This window comes from Coturnix japonica, chromosome 12, assembly GCF_054131305.1.
Source record: "Coturnix japonica strain WE chromosome 12, WE-NBRP24, whole genome shotgun sequence".
Lineage (NCBI taxonomy): Eukaryota > Metazoa > Chordata > Aves > Galliformes > Phasianidae > Coturnix > Coturnix japonica.
The window spans coordinates 11,165,194-11,190,409 of record NC_140674.1 but is presented as its reverse complement, the minus strand read 5'-3'; the positions used below and the strand labels follow the sequence as shown (position 1 = coordinate 11,190,409).

The window sequence follows — 25,216 nt, the reverse complement described above, 5'->3', positions numbered from 1 at the left end:
TAGCTATGAATAAAGGTGTACTGAACATCAGAAAGAGCCTGATGTGAGGGAAAATCAAAAACCTGTGTGGAAGTAGAAGGAGCTAGTGGTAATCAGGCCTGTTGAGATGGAGAAGAATTTAATGGATCTGGTTTTACTTTCACTATTTTCCTAAAAAGTAAGAAAGATTTAAATATCCACCAGCAATTTTCTACATGAGCTGAGTATAACAAGCTATGTTGTAGAAAGCTTTTTGTTTAACAAGCATTTCCAACCAAGAAAAAGAAAAAGGAAACCAGAGAGAGAATTATGTGGGGCTACCTAATTGTCTCCACCCTTTTTATTGTCCTGGAGAAATTCCAGACCTCAGAACACTTGCTTTGGTTTTCCAAATGTCCTGCAGCACTCCTATAGATGATACACTGTATTTGTAGAACTTCTGGTTACTCCAAATGTGTCCACCACCGCAGTTCAGTATATCTGACCCCACATAAAATCAACAGACAAGCTAAAGGGCCAGGTACTCCTTGAGTCCTACAACAGATTGATAAGACATAACTTGAGTTGAAAAACTTACTCAAGAAAGTGGCTGAAAGAACTTGTGCTGAACTCCGGTCTGTCACCATTGGCATCAGCCTGCACTGAAGATGCTGTGGCTGTACCAGTGAAGTCTGCAACTGTCACCCTGGGTATAGTTTTGAATCTGCTGAGAGATTAACAGCAACAAGGTGTGCAGCTTGATTGAAATGAAAGGGCTAGAAAAGTACCTTGGAGAGGAAAGGCAGTCAGAGAACAACGGAGAAGCTTCAGCTGGTTAATGACTTTAGTTCTGCTGGTGATCAGAAGCTATAAAACAGCAGAAAATGTTAACACCAAACATCTGTTATTTGGCCATCTTCAGTGAGTTTTGAAAGCAGTGGAATGAAAAACCCTCCTAAAAAGCTCTGTAGCACCATGACTTTGAGCAGGGGAATGAGGATTGAGTGGATTTGTGAAACAGATCTGGCAGGAGCCCTGGTGCTGTACCTGGGAAAAGAAATGGCTACACCAGGCAGGTCCAACCCGCAGCTCAGCACAGCCCATCCTGCCACGGTCCCCTGCCCCACGCATTACTGTGTTCACTGTATCTGCTGTAGTTTCTGTGGAAATAAATAGAAAGCATTACTTTCAGAGAGACCTGGCCTGTTGGAAGTAACCGCGGGAGACAAGTCTCATGCTATCATGGTCAACAAGCCTCGTTTATTAGGTGTTACAGCATCTTATTTATACAATCAGTAATAAGTTCATGCATATTGCAAAAGTTAAGCTCAGGATTGGTGAATTAGACATTACTTCATCTGACCTTTGTGGTTAGTCTTATAGATACTTTTTCTTTGCAGCTTTGTCTACACCTTGCTACACATCTTGCTTTTCCCTTAGGCCGTCCTTGCTTCTAGATACATATTTCATCTTTAGCTACATACCCTGTCTTTTCACATCCTGATTTCTTCTCAGCTGCGTAGCCCATGATCGGCCCTAGAATAGACCGTCTTTGTCTTTAATCACGTTCATTCTTTTACAATTTAACTAGTGGAATCTCTTCATGTCCTTTCTCATGAAGCCATTCTGCATAAACACTCTCCACATTTCCCCCGTTTTCTTTTAAAATGAAAAGGCTCAGTTCAACGACCGATTAATCATATTTAACAAGCAATTCAGTTCAATTGTTCAATTAGTTCTCATGTAGTTTTATCCTGCTCCATAGCTGCTGCTCTGTGAACTTCTCATCTCGATCCATGGCTGCTGCTCCATAAAATTCTTCTTGTATTACAACAATTCCAAGATTCTGCCTATAGAGTAACAACACTACTTAAATTAATAACATAACTATTACAACTCAATCAAGACCTCGATTGATAATACTCTAAAAGTGAAAAAAAAGGACAAGTCAAATACAACATAACAACTTTACTGTTAAACCTACTAAAAAGAACAAACATGTTTGTACTGCAACCTAAGTTTCTGCAACCTAAAAATAAATCCGTGAGGGTCCCATTGTGTTAATCTGTAACTGATCAGGAAAAGTCTTCAATTTTTGTATACTCTGATATATTGATTTTAATGACCACTAAAATTTGTGCAATAAATGCTTTTAAGATGCTCATAACCATGCTCTACCAACTGAGTTATCCGGGCTAATAATTGATTAATGATTGTGCAATTTTATGAAGTAGCATGTCAAATAGAACCAATTTTAGAGGACAAATGTACTAGAGTATCACTAGGGGCATTAATACTTATTGACCCTTGAGAAACAGCAAGCCATGTTGGTGGTGGATGCGACAGGTAGTGCCAGCAGGGCGTCCCCTGCTTCAAGGTGCACATTTCCTCTCTCACCCATCACAGATTCTCTCCTGCATTCAGGGTCTGAAGGATTTCTTCCAGTTGTACACCACATCCGCATGGCCAGTGCGTGATATAGAGCCCAAGTGGAACACCTGCTTGGAAAACAGAATAAACTATCAAATTTAGTTCTATTAGCGTGCACTTTTGTCTAAAATGATGCATGGTTATATTTTCAGATCCCAATTAATTGGATGTAAAATAGGTATCCGTTATATGATACAGGGTCATCTCTTTGTCTAGAATTCCTTTCCAGGTTTTGTCTTTGCAAATTAAGAAAAGCTAATTAATAGGCTAATAATATCATAACCAAACAGTACTAAAACATTAAAAGATCTATTCCTGTAGATTCTAGCATTGATTACATCAAATCCTGTTTAATACACATCTGATCTATTACTAAAATAGAAGAAGCACACAACATCCTAGCTAATGCCTTAAACTCTGAATCTTGAGACTGCATTGGTAAAACAGAAAATCACACACTATGTCAAACTATTACTAATATTATCTATAACACAGCAAGTTACAAAGCAATACCACTAAGTAAGAAACACACAATCACAATTACTATAAAGGCTGGATGCTATTTTCTGCCTTCAGATGAGACCGAAGATATCATGCTGGAACCCACACAGGGCCAGTCCCTGTGGAAATATGAGCATATTCACGACCCCAAGTTGTCAGTGGTAGAGGACAGTCCCAAAGTCCTGTGGCCATATTCCAAACATTAACCATAGGCTGTTCCTTTAGCACCGTGGAAGCCTCAAAATGACGATCCACATAAGCTGTATCTCTATGAACACGATTCAAAAAATTCAGCACAAACAAAACAAGCAAAACCTTACATAATATTTCTTGCAGTGTGTCTCCCATATTCCCCCTTTTTTGTTTAATAATAAGAATGGATTTCAATGTTTGATAAATGTGATCAGTGATAGCTTGTCCAGTGGGAGAATGAGCAATGGCTGTAGTATGTTTAACACACCCTTCTTGGAGGAAAGTTTGAGTGGCCTTAGAGGTATATGCAGGCCCATTATCTGTTTTTGTAGTATGTGGGATTCCCATAGCAGCATAAGCAGATAACCAGTGTTTACGGGTGTCATGACTGTGTTCACCTGTATGTGCTGTGGCAAATATGTAAGAAGAATGAGTATCTATTGTTATATGTGCATATTTTAGACGGCCAAATTCAGGAATGTGAGTGACATCTGTCTGACACAGTTGAAGAGGTGCTGTGCCACATGGATTTGTCCGAGTCTGAGGCAAAGAGGTATCAGTCAAATTATGTAGCCGATATTCAGTCACAAACACAGTGTATTGCATAGGAGAGAGGATCATTCTTAACACAGTTTTCCAATCGTGAGGGGTCATAGCGTGTCACTGTTTGTAACCAAAAGATTGTATGTAAAGGCTGACCGAACTCTGTATGTTCTTATTGACTCCCTTAGCTCCTTCACTGCCTCATAAGGCAGGGATTCCAAATGGGGGACCTGATTAGGAAAGGTTTGCAACGTGTCAGCATTACCCCTTAATATTGTTTCTTCTCTGCATTGCTCTAAGACATCACAGTACGCTGTAGGGAAAATTGTCATTCCTGCTCCCTTCAAAGTATCATCAGGAGGAAATGCGTCCGATTCGCTTTCTGGATCTACTGGACCTGGGTCACAACAATCCCCTGGTTTCAGTCCATCCGTGTCTTTAACCACGTTACACACGGGCTGCAGAGACACAGCCGCGCAGGACGAGGGAAGGGCGGCATGGCGAGGTGCAGAGAACGACGTGGGCGAAGCAGAGGGCGGGGGTGCTGTAGAGACCGACAACGCGGCGAGCGACGTGTGCGGGGGGGCAGGCGGCCGCTGGCTGGGAACGGCAGCTTGTATCGGAGCGCGGCCGCTGTTCTTTCGTGCGCTGCTTCTCACGTTTCCCGACTTCCTATAGCATACAGCAGCGTTGTGGGTGTTGGATTGACACTTGCTGCACCAAATCCCAGTGGCTTGGCACTCGTGACGGATGTGGCCAGTTTTTTCACAACGGAAACATTTCATGAGGGAGCTGATCTGCGAGCGTGGGCTTGTAGCGACTGCAGCTTGGAGGGGTGCAAGGGCTGCTAACACTTGATTCTGAGAAGCCTCAGCCTGTGCCTTTAATCCTGCCCCTAGCTCTTTAATAGCCTCAACTATGAAAGCCTGAGCCCCCGTGGGCACGCTCGATAGTCTGTCTAACGCCTCCGCTATTGTCCAGTTACTCCTCAAAGTACTTAGAATGCCACGAGCTGTAGCATTACAATTCTGAAGTGCACAATGTTTTAGCATTATTTCCCTCATGTACTCTGGTACTCCAGCCTTCTCTATGGCTCCAGCTACCTTATCTAGAAACGCTCCAAAATCCTCATTTCTTCCCTGCCGGATTCCCATATAAGACAACAACCCACCTGGTGCCTTGATCTTATCCATAGCCTGCATGACTAGATGCATTGACTCCCTACATTTAACTGGTCCTAATAAAGCCTGGGCCTCCGTCCGGATGAAAGGACCCACCCCTAAAGGTTCTTCAACGGTGACATTATACAAGGGATCTCCAGGCTGCCTAACTATCGCAACTCTCTGTTGGCACATCTCTTCCCAATAAGCATTAAATAGCAGTTGTTCGTGCTGCGAAAAAATCAACCTAGCTATAGCCTGACAATCAGATGGCAACAAAACCTGAGTACTCCAGATATAATCCAGTATCTGTCTCGCTGGCTCACTTTTTACTCCAAACTGACTGACCGTAGACCGCAATTGTAACAACAACTTCCAGTCTAAAGCACTGATAGCAGCCTGTGTCCCACCTGCAGCATTAGGCGAATACCCCACCGACAGCACCATCTGTGGCACCGCTTCCAACGCCTCACCGTCTCCCGTCTCTAAACAAGCCCGCGCCAGCGCAGCCCAAGCCCCCCCCCGCTCCCGCGCGACGGCCTCCGCCAGGTCACTCTGTGCCCCAGGGAGCGGCTCATTGCAAAGGGGGGTCGAGGGGGCCGGCTGTAGCGCCATGGTCGATGCAGGCGGCTCGTCTGATACAGACGTGCAGGGAGACGGAGACGGGGCACTCGGCTCCACAGCCACTGGCAACTCAGGCTCGGCGGCCGGCGGCAACTTTACGGTGGACGCTGCAGGGGGCCCCGGGCAATCTGACCATTCATTATAACTCTTATTCCTCCCCTGCACAGCACTAGCTTGCTCTACCGCTTCCTTTTCTGCCTGATATTGCAACAAATCATTATAAACCACACGCCACCACTTCCCGCATTTTTTAACCATTTTCTCCCCATCTATCATTCCCTGAAAAATTGCATCTCCAAATTTACGCCACTCAGCAAGATCATGCACTAAATGCGGATTCTGAAATAACCCTTTAGTATACCCATACACTAATAACTTAGGGAGTTCCTTTTCCAAGTCTACCCCCTTAAACTGTCTCCGCCTAAGAAAAGCGGAAAATAAATCATATGCTGCTTGCCTGTCCATTTTTACTCACGTCGGTACCGTTGCAGCCCTCCAGGCTTCGGCAGCACGTGTCGGTCGAGCCCACCTGTGTGGTCACTCGAGACGCGGAGCTCCAATTTTAGCTCTTTCGTCGTCCGTCGGGCTGTGAAATCCGGACCCGAACCCAACGCAGTTCTTCACCCGTGGCGCCCTTTTTTTCCTTATCACGTCGAGGGTCACCATTTGTTGGAAGTAACCGCGGGAGACAAGTCTCATGCTATCATGGTCAACAAGCCTCGTTTATTAGGTGTTACAGCATCTTATTTATACAATCAGTAATAAGTTCATGCATATTGCAAAAGTTAAGCTCAGGATTGGTGAATTAGACATTACTTCATCTGACCTTTGTGGTTAGTCTTATAGATACTTTTTCTTTGCAGCTTTGTCTACACCTTGCTACACATCTTGCTTTTCCCTTAGGCCGTCCTTGCTTCTAGATACATATTTCATCTTTAGCTACATACCCTGTCTTTTCACATCCTGATTTCTTCTCAGCTGCGTAGCCCATGATCGGCCCTAGAATAGACCGTCTTTGTCTTTAATCACGTTCATTCTTTTACAATTTAACTAGTGGAATCTCTTCATGTCCTTTCTCATGAAGCCATTCTGCATAAACACTCTCCACACTGGCCCAAGACAATTCCCTTCTATTCAGCGTGGCTCAGGCAAGCCATGGAATTGGACACTCATGTATACCACACAGTGCCATGCCTGTCCATTGGGGTCTGGCAAACAGCAAGGAACACAAGTGGCATTAGTAATTAGTAAAAGCATAACCAGATGTCTCAGAGAAGTATCAGGGACACTGATGAACCACAAAGACACGTAGACCATAGTCCACAGGAGCTAAAAAGGGAAAAAGCAATTTCATTCCCTAGAATATCTGGGGACAGACATTTCCTTGATCTCCTCCTCTTTTTGACTTTTACACTTTGTGTTCTTGTATTTGGCATAATACTACATTTAGGAAAAAGGAAACATCCAAAGACAGCAATAGCAATAAGTTATAGGAGAATCAGACTGGATTTTCATTTGGCTACTAAAATAAAACTAATGGAAGTCTAATAGGGCAGCGTTAGAAGAAACAACATATACATATAAAGCTGGATGAACCTGGTGTATAACCCGAGCCAAAAAAAACCCTAAAATGTTGTCAATGCCACACCTACTTTCTACAAAATATTATGTTTTTTAGGAAAACTCAAGTACCTGGGTATTGGTGGTCCACATTAAATGAAACTTAGTTGTGTTGATGTGTATCACCTCAGCGAAGAAAAGTATTACAGAATGCCTGTATTTATTGTATCCTGCTTATGCTAGTCAGTAAGTGATAGCATGTTCTATCTAATTAAATCTGGATTTCATGTGCAGCTCCTCATTTATCTACTGTGCAAATAATGGCAGCTAACACTGTAGTATTAAAATCAGATAAAATCACATTTTATATTAAGGCAGGCAGTGTATGGAAATATATGAAGTATCATGTGAAACATAATCTCTTTTACATATTGCATAGTGCTCTGAAATTGATCAACATGACCCTGGTTATGGATAAACAATAGATATGAGCAAAATCCTCATCATCCTCCAGGGATGAGGCAGCATCTCGCTGTTCTTTCCCACTGTCTCCTTGATTGAAAATGAGCTTGTTTGGTTTGTTTTCCTGTTGTCATTTTAGTTTGGTTAGCATCAGAAGGCAAGATCATAATTTATCTTACTTCTCTCCACTTAGCACTTTGGCCATGCATGCCAATGCAATTCTAAGGCAGGCAGTCGAACTGCACACATATTCCCTTTTCCATCTCAGCCTGGAATTTGGCTTTCTGTATTAAGTTAGCATTAACCTAGGGCTTATGTATAACTTTCAGTAAAGTCCATGTTACTTTTGCCAAGTAAAGTATAAAAAGTGAGGGAAAAGAAAAAAAACCTGTGAATATAGCAAGTTACACACAGAGATGTGTAAGAGTCCATAGAGCTACTTTGCTAAAGCAGTCCATCTGTGCTTCAGTAACATTGCAGGGAAGGGAATACAGCTTGTAGACTCTTCTAGGAAAGAAGAATACAGCTTATGGAGATGTAAAATAGAGATGTAAGATGGAGAGGTTGTGGAGAAAAAAAAATGGTTTAAACAATTACAGTCATTTATATATATTTATAAACAGAAAAGAATGATGTTACCTAAATCCTGTCTAATATGCTTAAGTGTATTCTTCATATATATTGATTGATAGGTTGATGTGTGAGTCAAACTTATTAACAGTTAATATTTCAGAAATATCGGAAATATAAAGTGGCTTTTAAAATGACACGTATTTACAGATTCAGCTGTATTTTTTTGAATAGCCTTAATTATGACAGTAGGACTTAGTGTCTGTCTGTCATGAAACAGGTAAGCATGGTACAGGCACATCTTGGGGTAAGTTACTGAGCACATAACACATCACAATTATTCCACTGATAGCAATACAGTAAAACATCAGTCTCTGATAAGATTGTCCTTCCAGCTACTGTATCTGTAATTCCAGCACTGCGGGCTGTAAGTATTCAACAGAAAATGCCTCCTATACTCATAATATCTTTGTGCTTTAAGCATCTCATGACCATCATTCAACTTATAGAGACAAACTTGGAACTATTCAGTGCCCACTAGTTTCCTCTGAGCCAGCAAGCACTTGTCCCAAATGCTGTTACCTATTACCTCTGCATTTTAATATGCTTTATTATTATTAATAATCCGATTTCAGCTCAATTTATGTGCACACAAAATACATATAAAACTCAGATTGATATGTTACACATGTGGAAAATGTATATAATATTTTGCACAGCAATAGGTTATCGGGTTCTCTCTCTGTTCTGATCCTGCTGGAAACAAAACATCCCCCACCTTGTAGACGGTTTCTCAAGACAATTATTGCTTTATTTTCCTACTTTCAGACAAAGAAATGTCAGGGAAGTCAAGGCTGTGTCTTTCTCATAAAGGCACAGACAGCAAGCACCTGGGCTCTGGGTTTGAAAGTTGTCCTCTACAGTAGGAGAGCACTTTGATGTGTAACAAAGCAGAAAAATTGCATATGCTGGTCTCATATAGAGAGTGCCTGGACACACTAAGCAGGTCAAGGCATTGCAGAATGCTACTGTACCTTAAATTTGCTTCCAGTCTGAAAAAACAGATTGTTCAGAGATGGGAAAATTCAACTCTTTTTATTGTTTTGCTTATCAAGACACTCACACTGATGCAAGTCTGAGGTCTCTGAGGTTAATGGAGATTTTGTTGGGCATAAATGCAGAATTGAGCTCTGTATACGTATGTGTGGGATCTTCTTGCTTCCAGACAGCCATATCAATGATAACTATTTGTGAGCAAGAATTTTTTTTTTCTATAAATCATAAGTTTTATTTGCTACAGAGTCATTCAAATATGGTCAGGCTGTGTTAAATTTGTAAATAAATCTCATTAAAATCATACTTTCTTGTTTTTATGGAAATGCGGCTAATAGTAAAACCTGCAAAAACACTGTGTAGGTAAACTTGAGGTAGACATTCAATACTTTTCTAATTAAGAGAATTGGAACCTTAGATTTTAATGCTCAACATCAATGCTCTAAAGAAATCTATTCAAACTCACACACAAGCAACATGGATGTCGGTATGAGTCTCCTCTTACATTAGTATCTGCTGCTCTGGGGACCAAAGGTAAAAAATTAAGTGATGCAGGACTCTGGAAACTGAAATAATAATCATAAAAAGAACTCATAAAATGAGGATGTGAGCATTGCTTTTATGCCTAGAACAATAATTGCTATAGATTGTTCAAATTTTTTAGCCTATTTATGAAACAAGCGGATACATTTGTTCAAAGAACAAAAGTATCTGAGAAAATTGAGACCTTAACTCTTCATTCAGTGTTATGTTTGCCCTTGGAGAAGCATAATTATCTGCCAAATGTGGGATGATTCCTTTGTTTAAATCTTGACTGGCAGCAAAAAAAACACCAAACCTGTTCTCTGCTAAAATTAACTAATTTTGTAGCTGTCTCAACAATATGCCTGCTTTTATCAAATGATGCCCTTTCTTCCTTACTGGTAGAATACTCATTGTGCTCCATGAACAGTCAGTTTGCATTATGTAGATTATTTCACAAGAAAAGTGAAAAGTACGCTTCTGACAGGGATAGAAGCGATGAAGCATGAAGAAACCAAGGAAGATCAAACATGCTCATTAATTCAGATGGTAAGAAACAGAGGCATTAACAATAACAGTATCTTTCTTGTTAGTTTCATACTGCATGAAGTCCTGTCATTGTCACATGAGAAAAAGTCTCATTTACTTTTCAATAATCAAATATTTAATAGAAATTCTTATGGTTTATATCATATGCTGTAGAGGAAAGTCCTCATTTAGTGTATTACTTTGATGTATTCTTTTATTACTTGAAAGGCCAATTCAATTTGAAGAGTTTTATGAATATTTTATAGACTTGGTATTCTGACTGATGAGAAATAATGCTCTCTGATGTGATGGCTTTGGGCCTCCATCTCTGTTGTGCTTGAACTAAACCCAGCACAACAACAGACTTAGGAGGCAAAAAAATCCAACTGAGTAAATTTTCTATATTTCTTTATTTCCTATTTTAAGTCAGGATATCCCTAAAAAAGCTACAGATGCTTCCCAAGGGCTCTGCAATAGCTGAGCATATAAGCAGTGCAAAGCGATGTCTTTTTCATACCTCCTCACTGGCCAGACATGTTTTTATTTTGGGTGAACCCAACTTGGGCAACTTAATGTTCTAATCTTCAATTTAGTTCAACCAAGCCAAATAGATGAGAGGGTTTTTGCAGTTCCTCTCTGTAACAGCTGCCAATGCAAGCAGCCATTAAAAACAGTAAAATACGGTAAAATCAGTGAAAAATTGGTAAATCTGTACAATAACATGGGTATGTTGTGAGAGAAAGGGAGGGAGAAGGACAAACAAGATTTTAATCATTTGAGTCTGTCCTCAAGGTAAAGAAATACTCTGTAGCATTCAGTAGCATGAAGATGATGTGTTTTAATAATAATCTTTAAGATAGTAGTAAGAAATATAAACTAAATACTGATTTTCTGAGCCCCACAATTTGATAAGGGAATTTGTTTCTGCTTTATTTGGTAGGAAGCCTTAGTTAGCTCTAGAGAAGAGGATATAAAGATACAATATTGCCCTGTTTGATAGATCTGGTGTTCAAGTTAGGTACTAAACTTCCTTTAATAAATATGAATACTTGAAAAAAGCCTATACACTGTTAAAAACACAATTTCAAACTCATTCTTAACTTTTTAGCTTATTGAAGAATGACACAGAAAGGAGCCTCTGGGGCACATAAAGGATAAGGAATTTAACTCCTGTTTATATTCTTCCTCAAAAAAATGATTAAAACCATGCTTGAGTAATCATTTTTAATGAAAGAAAGTATCTCAGTGAGTTAAATACTCATCATATGCCTGATGTTTTGAAAGAAGTGCATCTCAAGACTATCATGCCTGATTACTGCACAATTTCAAGACATCATTATTATGGCAAGAAGCTTTTTTTGTGTGTGCTAGTTAACCATCATACTGCTGACTTATAAATGTATGCAAATCTTCGACATTTTTCTCATACCTTCTTCTGATATCCCTTTTTATGTCCCAGTACATAGGACAGAACCATATTTTCAATAGTGCTTGCCTCTCATCCCCGCAATCCCATTACCTGATGTTAAAAATAGTGAGCAACCTTCACGGTGGGGGCAGGGGTAGAACAAGAGGAAAGGGAAATCTGGTACACAGCAAGCTCAGCTCAACCGAAGGGCAGAGATGGTTTACATGATTCAGTAATCCACTCATGAGTAAGATCAGACCTAGACAGTCAGACCAAACCAACAGTCCAACAAAAAACAAATGTTAAAGAAATATTTGAGCCTTCATGAATCTTAGGCACTGTTACTCTACGAGTTTAATAAAGCAGAGAACAAGAAGCAAAGCCTTGTGTCTGCATTTTTACCGAGCTCTGCAGTATGCTTTCTTGTCATAAAAGATATCTAAGTCTAATGATTGTAGTGTTCTTACAACCTGCAGGCCATTTTCTGCTTGCAAGCTGTGAGGAATGTATAAGTAATCCAGAAAAAAAGGCAGCCCAGAGCAGGATGCAAGAGCCGCTGCAGGTGCCAGCTATCTATCTTGTCAGTGCCCCATTGTTGGGCAGAAACATCTTTACACTGGTGCTGGAGGTGAGAAGTACTTAAAATAAATTCATCTCTTTGGATAATAATGTCATCAATGAAAATTTTCATAAAAGCATTCCACTTCACTGATTTCACGGCATCCAAAATTTACTGAATTATTGACTTAATTACACCTGAATTCAGATAAGACTCAAACTGTGTTAACTTATAAAAACTTCTTGTTCTTCAAGATACTGGCAGACTGATACCAGAAATTCTGCATCTTTTTATCTGTCTTGAGCAAAGTTTATAACAACTAGAAGTCACTTTCCCACTCTTGCAGCTAAAAAATTTCAAAAAAGATTTAAGAATAACAATTATATGAAGGACGTGAGAAAATTTAGAAAAGCTCTGAGCTCTGATTTCTCTGGCTCCAATTACTCTGCTCTCCTGAAATCATATTGAATATCACTGCACCCAAACAGAGAAACATCATACCATCTTTTTTTTTTTTTTTTTTTTTTTTTTTTTAAATCTTTGATGGTTGATATTATACAGGAATAATAGAGCAATCAAATGGCAACCTTGTCCTTTTGGGTTTGGAACTGAATGCCCAAAATAAAACTGAATTTATAAAGAAAAGAGTTGAAACCCACTAAATAAAACTGCTGATAAATTAGAACTTGTCAAGGATTTTCTTTCAATCTGAAACCATATCTCAGTTCAAAATCCAAACTCATAGCATATACTTTCTTTTCAGGCATGTCTGTGCGCTTTAGTATATCTCAGACCCCTGATGATCCAGAGTTCAGAAGCTGGCACAGGAGAGGCAACATTAAGCCCAATTTTCTTGCAGCCTTGTGGGCCTGGCTCACATTTCCCTGGAAACCAAAGTTCAGAGAACAGAAAGGAAGTTCTTGCTGGTTTGTACCAGGATCTCACCTGTGCAGAAGAGGCCTCATGAGTCAGTACTTCTAGCAGGCAAACATACATGCTACTAGTTAACCCAGTGCAAAAATCTTGCTGTGAAGTACAACATTTTGATGATATATTTAAACACAGCAACTAACCAGAATAGGAGATCATAAAAAATATAATCAAGAATAATTTTATCACAGCCAAGTCATGCTTATTTTAAAACTACACTGGAAAAGCCTTAAATGTCTGCACAAAAGAAATCACGAGCTAACTTTACTGATATGCTTAATACGTATTTGCTGTTTTGTGATTTGTAAACCAGTGCAAATACAAGAATATGCCACTTATTATTAGCATAGAAGGAAGTAGTTACCTGGGATGAAATGGGTCTAGGAAATGGGGAACTGTCCTGTGAGTCTGCAAGATAAGATGGAATTGAGCTGCATGTTAGAAAATGGACACTACAGAAAGAGACAGCATTCTAAATAAATAAATAAATAGTTGTAAAGTCATAAACCACCAGCAAGAGAATGAATTGCATTTTGAAGCAGTTTGGAAGAAAAAGAGAAATGAATCCAACCCTTTCACCCCTTAAAGCAAGGAAGTTAGAAGTGGTTTATAGTTTTAATACTCAAGACTGGCAATGATAGTAAAAATTAAAAGCAAACTGGGCACTACGCTCTTTATCATTCTCCGTAGATACAATCATACATGATATCTGTACATTGTTTACTAGCACCTGTTTCCTACAGGGTATAAATACAGATAATTAAAGCACTGATGCTCAATCATAGCAGAATGGTGAAGCTAAGCATAACTGCATCTCAGAAAAGAAGCACTCCCTGCTGTTGGCTGCAGCCCACTCGTGATGGCGTCAGCATGGAATTTCTTTGTGTGATGGAAAGGGACAGGCTGTGGCTCAGCAGTGGACTCTGCAATATTCCTGAAGCCATGCTATAATGACATATTGATACAGAACCTTCTGCAGACTTAAAGGACTCAGACCTTTATTGAATCCATCATGCAAATTGAATGCAATGCACTCTTCACATGGTGGGTTCAATAATGAAAAGAAAACAATTTTGTTTGTTTGTCTTAAAGGAATAATGAGCAAACTCCCAAATCTTTACATATGGATTCAGAAGTCAAAACACTTGTGCACAGGCAGAAAATTCTTCTGGACTTATACAGAGCACATGCTCAGTGCTGGAGTGTACTCATTCCTTTCTTTTCTGGTAAACAGTAACACCTGCTGGGTGCACATTATTATAGTGCAAGAAGCAAAACCCTTTACTGCTGTTTTCTACTTCAGCAATAAATGATGCGCTGCCATTCACATCTTACAAACATAGAAGCTTGTTACAGAGAACTGAAGTGTCTTGCCTGAGGTCACACTAGATTCACTTAGTCTGAGGTATCGATAATTTAGCTCAGTTACACAGAAGAATCTGCATATCAGGTAGCAACTACTTAACATGAAATATGTCATGAAGCAAAGAACAAAGAGTCAGCAACACTGTCATCATCATTCAAACGAAAGCCATCTCAAGGGGGTGGTGAGCCCTCCCAAACTGAAGTTCTACAATAAAGGGGCATTTCATCAAGACAAGGTCATAGGCTAACTATGAGAGTTACAGAAAGCACAAAGAAAAGCTGATGGAAAACTCATCACATTTCAAAAATAAGTGGTTATGTATGAATTACATCACAGGTTTCGGATTCTTATCACTGCCCTGGCTTCGGACTTAGCCGAAAAATAACTTTGATTTCCAACCTCATGATGAAAATACACAAAACTCCCATTTTCGTATTATTTTGAAATGAAAACAAGAAAAGGATAGATGAAACTGTGAAGTTTAAGAGCAAAAACAAATTTTCCAGGCGACAATGTGTGTCAGTAAATATTTGACCTCAGCAAACTTTTACTGAACATATAAGCTTGAGAATTTACTTTTAAAGATTCCTTCTTGTGTAAATAACCAGACCCACATTGAGAAAATGGAAATGCAACAAGCCGTATAATCATGAGAACGTGGAGACACACTGAAAGCTAATAGCCAGAAGCCATCTGCAATCACAGGCTGTAAAGCATCCTTTCCTTAAAGCTCACTGAATAGTTCCTCATTGCAAATGTGTAGACCGTAGCAACACGAGGTGCATCTTGGAAGCAATAAACAGCACTGGTGTAAAAAACAAAGCCTAAAAAAACCCAAAGTAAAACAAAACCTCTTCTTGACAGAGCATGGTTTCACAGTTATGTACAGGGACAAAAGTGTTCTTACTGTATTGATTTTGCAATTATTGCAGACTTGAAAGCCAGTAAAATAACTATGGAAGATTCTTTATACATGGTACCAATGGAGATTTCTCAATTAAGAAAGCAACTTGTGATCAAACAGCCAGCTTTCCTTAACCTGCTTATACTGGAATATATTCACTTCGTACAGGCTTGTTTAAATGCATTGTTTTCTACGTTACTAACAAAGTATTTTGAGATTCCAGATAATTGGATCATTCGGGCAGGAGTATGTGCTTTGAACTTCATTATTCCAACTGATGTGTGAGCTCACAATTTGATGGTCAGATGCACAGAAATAACTGGTGTTTATATTCTCCCATGAAATTTTAATGAGTGGCAATAAACAGCTCAACTAGAAAAATTATTGTTTTTAAACTGATTTACATCCTTTTCAAGACCATGTTTTTAGTGCCCTCTCATACTTTATAGTATTTTGCACTACTAGAACGTAACTCCTCTAATAAGAAAAAATAGCATGTTTATTCAAAGATTAATTTCATTTCAGAAATGCTTCATCTTCTAAAGCTGGGATAAACTGCAGTGAAATACAGCTTATTTTCTAGACCTAATACCTTCTTATAATAAGAATAAATGGAGCCTATAATTAGTACATTGGGGATCCACAGGACTTCCAAACTGTAAGTCTGCATGAGGCATGACTGGCTTCTCTGCTAAGAAACAGATGTCTTTATTGCTAAGGAAAAAGAGAGGTGTCCAGAGAAAGGAAACTGCAGGTACAACACTGCAAGTAAAATAATACTTAAAATGACATTTAATTAAGTATTGTATATTCAATATATGAGTCTTCTGGTACCTATGAAAATCACCTTTGTCAGGATCTGTAAGGAAATGCATGAAAATTCTTCCACAGTCACATCTAAACACTACCTGCAATAGCATAAATGTGATGATGGCTGTAATCTTTTCAAATTACACTCAGAAAAATGAGGAAAGCTTTTCAACGTGCTTAATGCCATAATACTAATACCAAAATGTGTTGTTTGGTACAGGTAATTACACTCTAATTCACATCACTCAAACATCTATTTGAATTCATTCTCAGAATTCTGATTCAAGTCAAGTTGGTCTGACCTCACAGCTCATAAATGCATCCATCACTCCTCTAAACTGGCTCATCACTATATAGCATGAAGGGATTTCGGTGCTTTTTGTCTGTTTGTTCATTTACTTTTTCCTGGGTGTTCTCTCCAGGACAAATATATGTTTAGTTAAATTGGTTCACTTAGAAATGGCCTGGGAAGCAACGGGATTGACAGCAATGGTGCTTTGTTAAATTTATTTGAACAACAAACTATTTTGATTTCTTGATCATGAACAAACAGCAATAGACTTTCATAAGTCAATGTCACTACTGCACTGTCACAGCTCAGAGAAAACCACGGGGCTTGCTGAGTACAACTCAGCTGAAGAACTCATTTTTTGCTGTATCTGTGAGCTCAGACTATTAGTGATTATTAATGTAGTTTGTTAAGTCAAGCAGAGTTCAAAAGCAGAATGATTTTTTGTCACATAAAATATCATGCTAGAACAGAGTATCTCTGTGCAAATGGTGACATTATACCAATTATGTATTTTATGAACCTGAGGCATTACAGATGGACACAAGTGCTGCGTAAAAGCTGGTTAAGAGCTCCCTAAATCACACCTATGGGACCAAAGGATCCTTGCAAAGCCAGACAGCACTAGTGACACTTGGCTGATTCCTACATAACTCCACGAGGCCCTTGCAGGTTGCTGGTTCTCAGCTGTTGAGCAAAGTTGACAGCAAAGAGGTAGAGATGGTATTTCTACCCATTGGTTTCAACCAAGTATAACCTTATTACATACAATTGCACTTACTTTACATATCATTTTTTTTTAATACCACAGGCAGGTATGAACTAGAAAGTCACCCATGTAGGATTTCTCTCTGCTTCTTTTAATCAATATAAAAATAAACTAACTTGAAAAAGCCTTAGAAGGAAGACTTTGTCTAAGTGACCTGCCTTGCATCATCATCAGAAAGACCTACAACAAAAAAAAAAGAGGGCTAATGTCCAAAATGTCTGCCAGCTTCTTCAAAGAAATGCCTTGTTTCATTATCACCCCACTTTCCAAAAATAACATGAAGAATTTTTCTCTCTAGCCAAGGTATAGTGCAAGTTATCATTCATGATAATGCCACCTGGCAGCTCACCAAGCACGCTGTTATGCATACTGAACTGAGCAAGCTCTTTCTTTTTTTGGTGAGTTTCTTTCAAGGAAATGAGGAGAAAGCCTTAGGAGTCCTTTTGACAGTGCTGTATTTGCAAACATCCAACACAATTAAAATCTTATATATGTTAATATTTACAACCTAATTATAATGCTTATGTTATAGGAGACGCTAATATGATAAAAAAGTTCAGAGTATTCTATTTCACCACCAATGTGGGAAGAAATCTGTTTTCAGTCACTGCTTTAGCCTAAAAATATTTAAAATTGAAATTAGAAAATAATTCTTTATTCTCTATAACAATTTGAAAGAGTAGGAAAAGTGAAATGGCTTCTCATCTATTTAGGAGAGCAGGAATGACAAGTAAATAAAGGTACTGCTTAAAAATATGTACTTAAATAAATGCACAGCAAAAAATTAAAGGTGACTAAGAGAAATCAAATTGAGCATAATATATAGAAGAACATAACTAGGATGGAAGGACAATCTTATTGGAATATGCAGTACATCTTATTAAAATATTGTCTTTCTTCATTTTGGCAGCTTTCAATGTATTTTTATTTACTCATCCACAACTAAATCTCACTTTATGTTTCTATCTACTTCTTGTGCTCCCTTTTTTTCAGTCTCCCTGAAACAGAACGTAAATGTAAAATTAGTAGTTGATTGACTAGTAAATTATTTCTAACCAAGTATCTTCTCATTCAAATTTAAACTTCTATCTAGATTACTCCTTTTCCCTTGTTTACTGTAAGTTAGGATAAAACCAGCTGCTTTAGCTGCACTAATAGTCCTCTTCTTAAGAAAGGTCTGTTTCATATATTTGTTAAGAGCGGGTGATGGTGACTTAGTCTCTGAAATGCCTCTTGCTTCAATTAGGATTTTCAAGAAGAGTGATACTATCACCAGTGAACAAGGACTTCCAGTGTTGACTAAAAATGGTACATGTGGAACATGCAGGATACTTGAACTGAGAAAGCTACTGGTATATGGCAAGATTAATGGAATCATAACATTTGCAATTTATGTTATCTGAAATTAATCCAAAAGCAACAGAACCCATCCTCCTACCAATATGCTTTCCACAAAAGAGCCTCAAATTCCATCATCCCGACCAGTTTTAAGTGACTCCCTAGTGACATTTTATGTAATTTAACAGGATACCACATGAAGATCTGAGCTGTCCCTATGAATCAGCCTAAATTTCCCTGGGCTTCCTTTCATTCTATAGATAAGAGGTCATTCTAAACAAGTTTCCATGGTTACTACCAGCAATATACCTACTGATAGCAAACACCTCCTGTGAAGCATCCTATTGGCACCTTCAGTGCACTGCCACAGTGGACAATAAGTTAGGACTTGATAAGGAAAAATGCTGTAATAACCAGCAAGATTGAAAGAAATTGCTTTAAGAAGGAAATTATTTTTATGTTGGAAAAAAAATTAAAATAAAATTACTAGGCCAGACATATATCCTTCCAAGCTTTTATTACCCAAGAACACAGTAGTATATTCTGATCATTCATTTTAGACAGACTCAAAATGCTTGTTTAGCAAAATTATTGCTTTATATAACAGTTTGTTATACTTTTGTTTTGATTAATGACTTGCTAGTTTCTAAGTAGCAACAGTTCCTACAGCTGCACTGGAGAAAGAACCTTTTTTGGTAACTGCTGTTACCTGCTGGTAAGAAAATGACTGTCCTGCCAGAATCCAATTTAAAGAATCAAATTAAATCTTGTCCTAAAATAGAAAGCTGCCCAGTGCAGCTTTTTAATAGGTAAATGTTTTCAAGCATTCTGTTCTTGTTTTTCTACTTAATTTGTACTACATTCCATGTGACTGTCCACAGAAGATAAATTGCTTTTGATTGAAATTAATTTACTGTATAAACACGTTCTAACTAAATATCTTTGGAAGCACTCGTAACTTCCTCACTGCTCCTTTCTGTAGCTCAGAGAGTTTTTACAGCTTTCAGTTTTTCTGAGTTAGTGCAGCAGAAGAACACTGTGCACGTGACTTTCACTGCTTGATCTTCGTCATTTGCAGAGTTTGGTCACAGAACAAGGATGCACAAAAATATAGCTTTTTGTCACAAGCATATAAACCAAATTGTAGTCTTCAGATAAGGAAAATGAATAAACTTTGACTTGTACAAAGCTGAACACTGCTGAGGTTTTTCTGTCTAAACCAAAGGCAGAAAGCTGGCAGATCTCTGAATCCACAAGATGAGCTGCTTTGAAATGTGATGGACAAACAAACACAACACTCGACCCACCACTACTTCAGCAGTCTCACACAGCTTACCAAGTAAGAGGCAGAAGAACATATGTAACCAAATTCAGGCTTTTAATCCCACCTGTGCTTCAATAAACTGGATTAGGGCAGAAGAACATTAGGCAAAATTCTGGATTTTCCATTCTTCTTAAAAGAAGACATTTCTCTTCAAACCTTCAGCTTTCCTGTGGAAAACAAGAGGAACTAGGAAAACAAAACATTTAACTGCCAGGTTATCATCATACTTTGAATGAAAAAAAAAACTGGAAACCAAGGCTTTAAAAGTTTTTTGGAAATCTATAGCAGGAAAGAAGCTGCTTTTATTTCTGAATGCCAAAATGTAGAGCTGCAAAAACCTTGTAAAAAATGCATGGGACAAAAAATGCTGAAGTAGCAGCCGGATGTTGAGAGAGCATGTGCCAGAGATTTGTATTGAATTTTATGAAGTAGGCATACGGATTGAATTACATTATGTGAAAAGAGCTTGGCACACAGAAACAACTTCTGTAAACAGCCAAAGAATATAGTGCAGAAGAGCCAGGAGGACAGAGTCTTTCAAACAAAGGTAGAAAGTGAAAGGAAACAAGATCTGAGAGTTGTGGCTTGTTGTATCCTGTAATAAAGGACAGGGCAAGTAAGATTCTCAAAGCATTCATGAAGAAATCCAGAGCTTAGTGCCATATTCCAAAAATAAATCAGAAGAATCTGCGTACAGGAAGGTTAGCAGCCAGTCTGTTACTATAAACTCATTTGGTTTTGTTTTTAAATCCTATTATTGTGGGTTTTAGTTGCTAGTTTTCTTGTTTTTTGGCTTCGACTTCTTTTTTAAGAAGAAACTTTTCACTTTACTGGGCAAAAGACAACTTCATTAGGAGTAGAAACATTTAAGAAATGGATAGAACACTCTTCTAGTGAAGCCCTAGTGAAGTGGGCTTTTTTATACTAGCTGCTAAATTACTCCTATGGATCCTCCAGTCAGATCACTTGGGCCAGTGATAGAGGAACTGCAGACCTTTTTTTTTCCCCTGGAATTGCTGTCCAAAAACACATTTAAAAAATGGTAAAAATGGCACCATAACAAAACTCAAAAAAACTGGACGTCTCACACTTGGTCTGACTACTTCAGCCTAACTACAGGTCAAAAATAACCTTAAGTTTAATATAAAGTCTTAATGTTTGTCTGTGTTTTATTTCTTTGTGCAGCTGTGGACTCAGGACTTCTAAAAAAAGAGACATGGAGAAAGACAATCAAGCAAACAGGACAAATAGTGGCCAGTATACGTCTGAGGAGCTGTGACGCACCACAGGAAAACTACAGAGCAAGCTTGGGTGATGAGAATGACCAACCCTATCTTTGACCTTTAGTCAGTCTTTATAATTATTGTGATTTTCTTTCATTTTATTGTGGTTTTTCAAAATGTATCTACACTGTACAAATGTTGTTTTCCTCCGTTAAAAGAATTCAAACAAACAAGCTAAAAAACCAAGCTAAAAGCACAACCCCAAATCTTGAAACTACATATTATTCCTAGCCATGTGTTCAGAAGGAAGAAAACAAATGAAGCTGACCGTGTTACTACGGTGTTTCAACTAAGCCTGTCAATCCAACAAGTGCCTGTTACTGTCTACACACCTACCAAGACAAACACGTATGACCTCCAACCAGTCGTGCTCCTGGAAAGCTGATGGAAGTACTGTGCTTATTGGGTCTTGACACCTGGGTTTTCTTGCCTGTGAAGGGTTCCTGCTAAAGTGAAAGACAAACAGAAGATCTAAAGCTGTAAAATCTGTCTCTCTGACAGAAATTGTAGCACATCCAGAGACTACACCAATTCAACAACCCTATCCACAAAAATAATGATTAAATATCAACTACTTACCAAAGCAGTGTATTTAAAATACTTGAGGACTGTTCACAGCATGATATAAGAGCAATGACAAAAAAAAAACAACTCCACTCACTCTGAGCCCAGAGTGAGTAACAGCCTTTTTCTCCCACCAACATTACGCATGTCTTAGGAGAATAGGACAGATTCTGCTACATGACTCAAAGGCTTTCAGGTGACTATGGGAGAGAGGATGGATTTGGCACTGCAGTGTCAGGAAGGAAAGGGTCATGGATTATACTCAGATAGATAGAGATATATACTCTGATACTTGAAACTGAGCTCCATTTAAATTGCAGATCTGGTTTCACAGCATCAACACAATTGAGTCATTCTTGAATGAAAACTTCCAGGAATTTGACCTGAGTGATTAACTCTAAAAATTTCAATGTTATTAAAGTTTAGAGAATAAGATAAACAAAAAAACTGTCTGGCTGTAACTGAGAACTAAGAATTTGAACGTGTCACTGCTTTGAGCCCCTGAGGCAGTGGTGATGAACTGTGCTTGTATTTGGAGGCACTGCAAATCCAGTCTGCCCAGGGGAAAGCTGTGCTGAGCTCAGTGGATCAGATTTGACTTAACCATCTTCCAAGCAGATTTACTAGGGGACTAATGGGTTTTTAGCCCTTCCATTGCTCTCAGTGACACTTCCCCATGAATTGTACATAGGATTTCTAGATGGATGGTACAAGAGGCAGGTAACTGTTGTATGGTGGATCTGGAATTCTATAAAAAGTCTGGTACTCCTACATCTTGGTAGTTGTAATCCACAGAGATAAACCGACTGCACATTTAAAACGTGTTCTGACACTGCTGGACACTGCCCACGAATTTAGATTTTGTATTGGAAGCTGGTCTGCACACCACCTGAGATGCCATATACTCTTCAAATACGCCCTCTCATTTACTCACTTAGTACAGAGGGAAATTAAATGCAAAACAGGAGTGGATTTCCATCTAAGCAGGTTTGCAGTATCAGATCTGAAGTTTCTGTAGCTCACATTAAGAAAATCACAGACATACACTAGGAGAGCCAAAGAGCCACTTGCTATAAAACATTAATTAATTTCTAAGGGGCAAATGCAGTAAGAGCAATTTTGCAGGCCATCTGCCCCAAAACACATATTCCAATATTTCACCACTCTCCGCTCTACTACACAATTACCGTGGCAACACTGGCACCCTGGAAAGTTACATTAAAATTGCTTAGAAGAACCAACATTTTCCAGTGTTGCAGGTAGTTTAGAGTCTGAACTACAAATTCCTTGGAGCTCTGCAAGCTGAGATGAAAGGTGCAAAGAGCTTTAATCCCAATACAGAGGTCCCAAAGGAAATGTCTCTCAGAAGCAAAGCACTGCTGGCAGAGGCAGTTCACAGCTGGGTTGCAGAACAGCAGCTCCCAGGCTCTGGTGCTCACAGGGGGCTGCATGCCTCTGCCATCTTCTGAAAGCCCTCGAGCCCTTTCAGCCACACCTCTGCCCTGAATGCTTTGAAAGAATTGCTAAGACTTACAAAGGCAGAAAGAGCTTATTTATTAGTCCTCTGTTTCCAAAAAGAAGAAAATTTCTCTCTTTCTTTTCCCCAGGCTGCTGTCACTGCTTAAAACATGATACGACAGAAGGAAGACAGCTAGCCATGGATGTTGGTACCTACCTGCCTGCTGCCTTCAATCTACTACATGTAATTTACAAATACCAGGTTAGGTCCCATATCTGCAATACACAAAAAAGTCTGTTGTTGAGTTTGTAAGTAGATCTCATGCTACCTATTTAAGAACCTCTTTTAACAACCATCACTGAAGCAGAACTCTCCAAGAGTATGCACAGATGTGAAGTAAATGATACTTCATCTCTTCAGGATTAGTTTTACCTGACTGATGAGGTCAGTGCAGTCCTCTTCTTTATAGCCCCACTATATTCTTGGAAAGCTTTTAGAAACTTAACTCTTTTACACTTTCCCTTGTGATTTAACTTTCATGCTGCCTGCAATTTTATTAGGTTTGCTGTAAACTTATTTTTACAAGAGATTCAGAAAGAAACCTTTGCTCAAAGCTCTTACATTAAAGTTTTCAACAGGGCAACCAAAGCTGACCCCAATTATCTCTTACTGTGGTTTGTATGGTATAAAGAAGCCATACTTGGGAATTAATCTTTCTCTCAGACAGTAATTGCAGCACTTCCAGAGACTACACCAAGTCAACAGCCCAAACCACACAAATAATCATTAAATATCAAACTACTTATGAAAGCAGTGTATTTAAACTACTTGAGGACTGTTTATATCACGACATGAGAGCAGTGACAAAATAATTAATTACTGCTACATCTTTGTTTGTTTTATCATTTCTTGTGGTATATCACTGTCCTGTGGAACGGGCTATTGTACGGTGTGTACTTCACATAAGCCCTTAAACTGGAAGCTAGTTATGAGCAAACATGTTGGTGCTGACTGCTAATGCCAACAAGGGTTGTCAGCGTTGCTTTCTTTCCAACCCCTGGTTGCCCAAGGAGCAGCATTTAGCTGCCTCTCCTGCAGGGACGCAGGATTCAGGATGGCTCCAGTGATTCAGACACCTCTCCAGGCCTGAATGCAACACAGAGATGTTAAACTACAAAACGATATTCCATTTAATTTAAGCCTGCAAATCTGACTCAAGACCAAGTGCACTTGGTGCCTGTGAAATACAGCTCCATTCTCTGTCTTACCAGTTCAATCAAACTGTACTATTCTGGTGTAAACATGGCAGAAAGAGGCAATGACCCACCACACCACTTAACCACTTTTTGTTTGTGGTTACTGCTCTGTTCATTAAAGTTTACATTACACCTCTCCCTGGTCAGATTTACAGATATGCAGTTTTTCAGTTTGCCCTTATCTTCAGATTAACAAGTTTTGACACCTCCTGTGACATTCATGTAAATTGACAGTGCATTTTTACATACAGCTGTAAAAACCAGAATGCTCTAGATGGTATTTCTGAGTATAAAGCAAAGAAAATATAAGGACTCTGATTTAGATAGCATGGTTGCACCCTCTTTAAGGAAAAAAAATGATCCATTCTAGGCAATTTTTACATTGCTTTTGTTTTACAGTCTAATAAATCACAGTTTGCTAATGTAAAGTTACTGTAATGCTCTGAGACAAGTGCTGGTGTATTAGCTATGAAAATGAGAGTTTGTGGGCAAGCACTTGTTAACTTTAACTAATGAATTCTCTAACAAAGTCACACACAATGGAGAGGAGTTTAAGTTACCGAAGCCCTGAGGTTTATTGCACTTATATAGTGGTCTTTCAGGGAAGATTTGTTGCTTCTTTTTTGTTGTTTTGATTGAATGAAACTATTTGCTGCCTTCCTTGCTTTAAAAGGCAGCAGTCTCTGAGTATGTTTCTGAACTGAACTATGGTTTATGGGAGACCTTTCTTTTATATGGAGTAAAAGCCAGATTTGCCTGAGAGTGATCTAAAATACAGCCTTGCTATGCGGTACCAGCAGTAAAATAATGTGATTCTGCAGAAATATACAACTGTATTTTTTCTGAATAAGAGA

At 38.8% G+C, this 25,216-nt stretch overlaps 1 protein-coding gene across 4 annotated transcripts in view; it reads right to left on the bottom strand.

Annotated features, from left to right (window-relative positions):
* Nucleotides 1–1,198: 1,198 nt before the first annotated feature.
* LOC107318096 (uncharacterized) overlaps nucleotides 1,199–25,216 on the bottom strand; it is a 61,048-nt gene continuing 37,030 nt past the window's right edge. For all 4 annotated transcript variants that reach the window (XM_085513027.1, XM_085513029.1, XM_085513028.1 and 1 more), the window contains 5 exons: nucleotides 23,323–23,381; nucleotides 21,420–21,529; nucleotides 19,813–19,967; nucleotides 13,365–13,408; nucleotides 1,199–11,770 (listed from right to left, as the gene is read on the bottom strand). In XM_085513027.1, the coding sequence (XP_085369153.1) occupies nucleotides 3,732–5,873 (2,142 nt within the window). In that variant the 5' untranslated portion in view covers nucleotides 5,874–11,770; nucleotides 13,365–13,408; nucleotides 19,813–19,967; nucleotides 21,420–21,529; nucleotides 23,323–23,381 and the 3' untranslated portion in view covers nucleotides 1,199–3,731. The remainder of the gene's footprint in view (nucleotides 11,771–13,364; nucleotides 13,409–19,812; nucleotides 19,968–21,419; nucleotides 21,530–23,322; nucleotides 23,382–25,216) is intronic.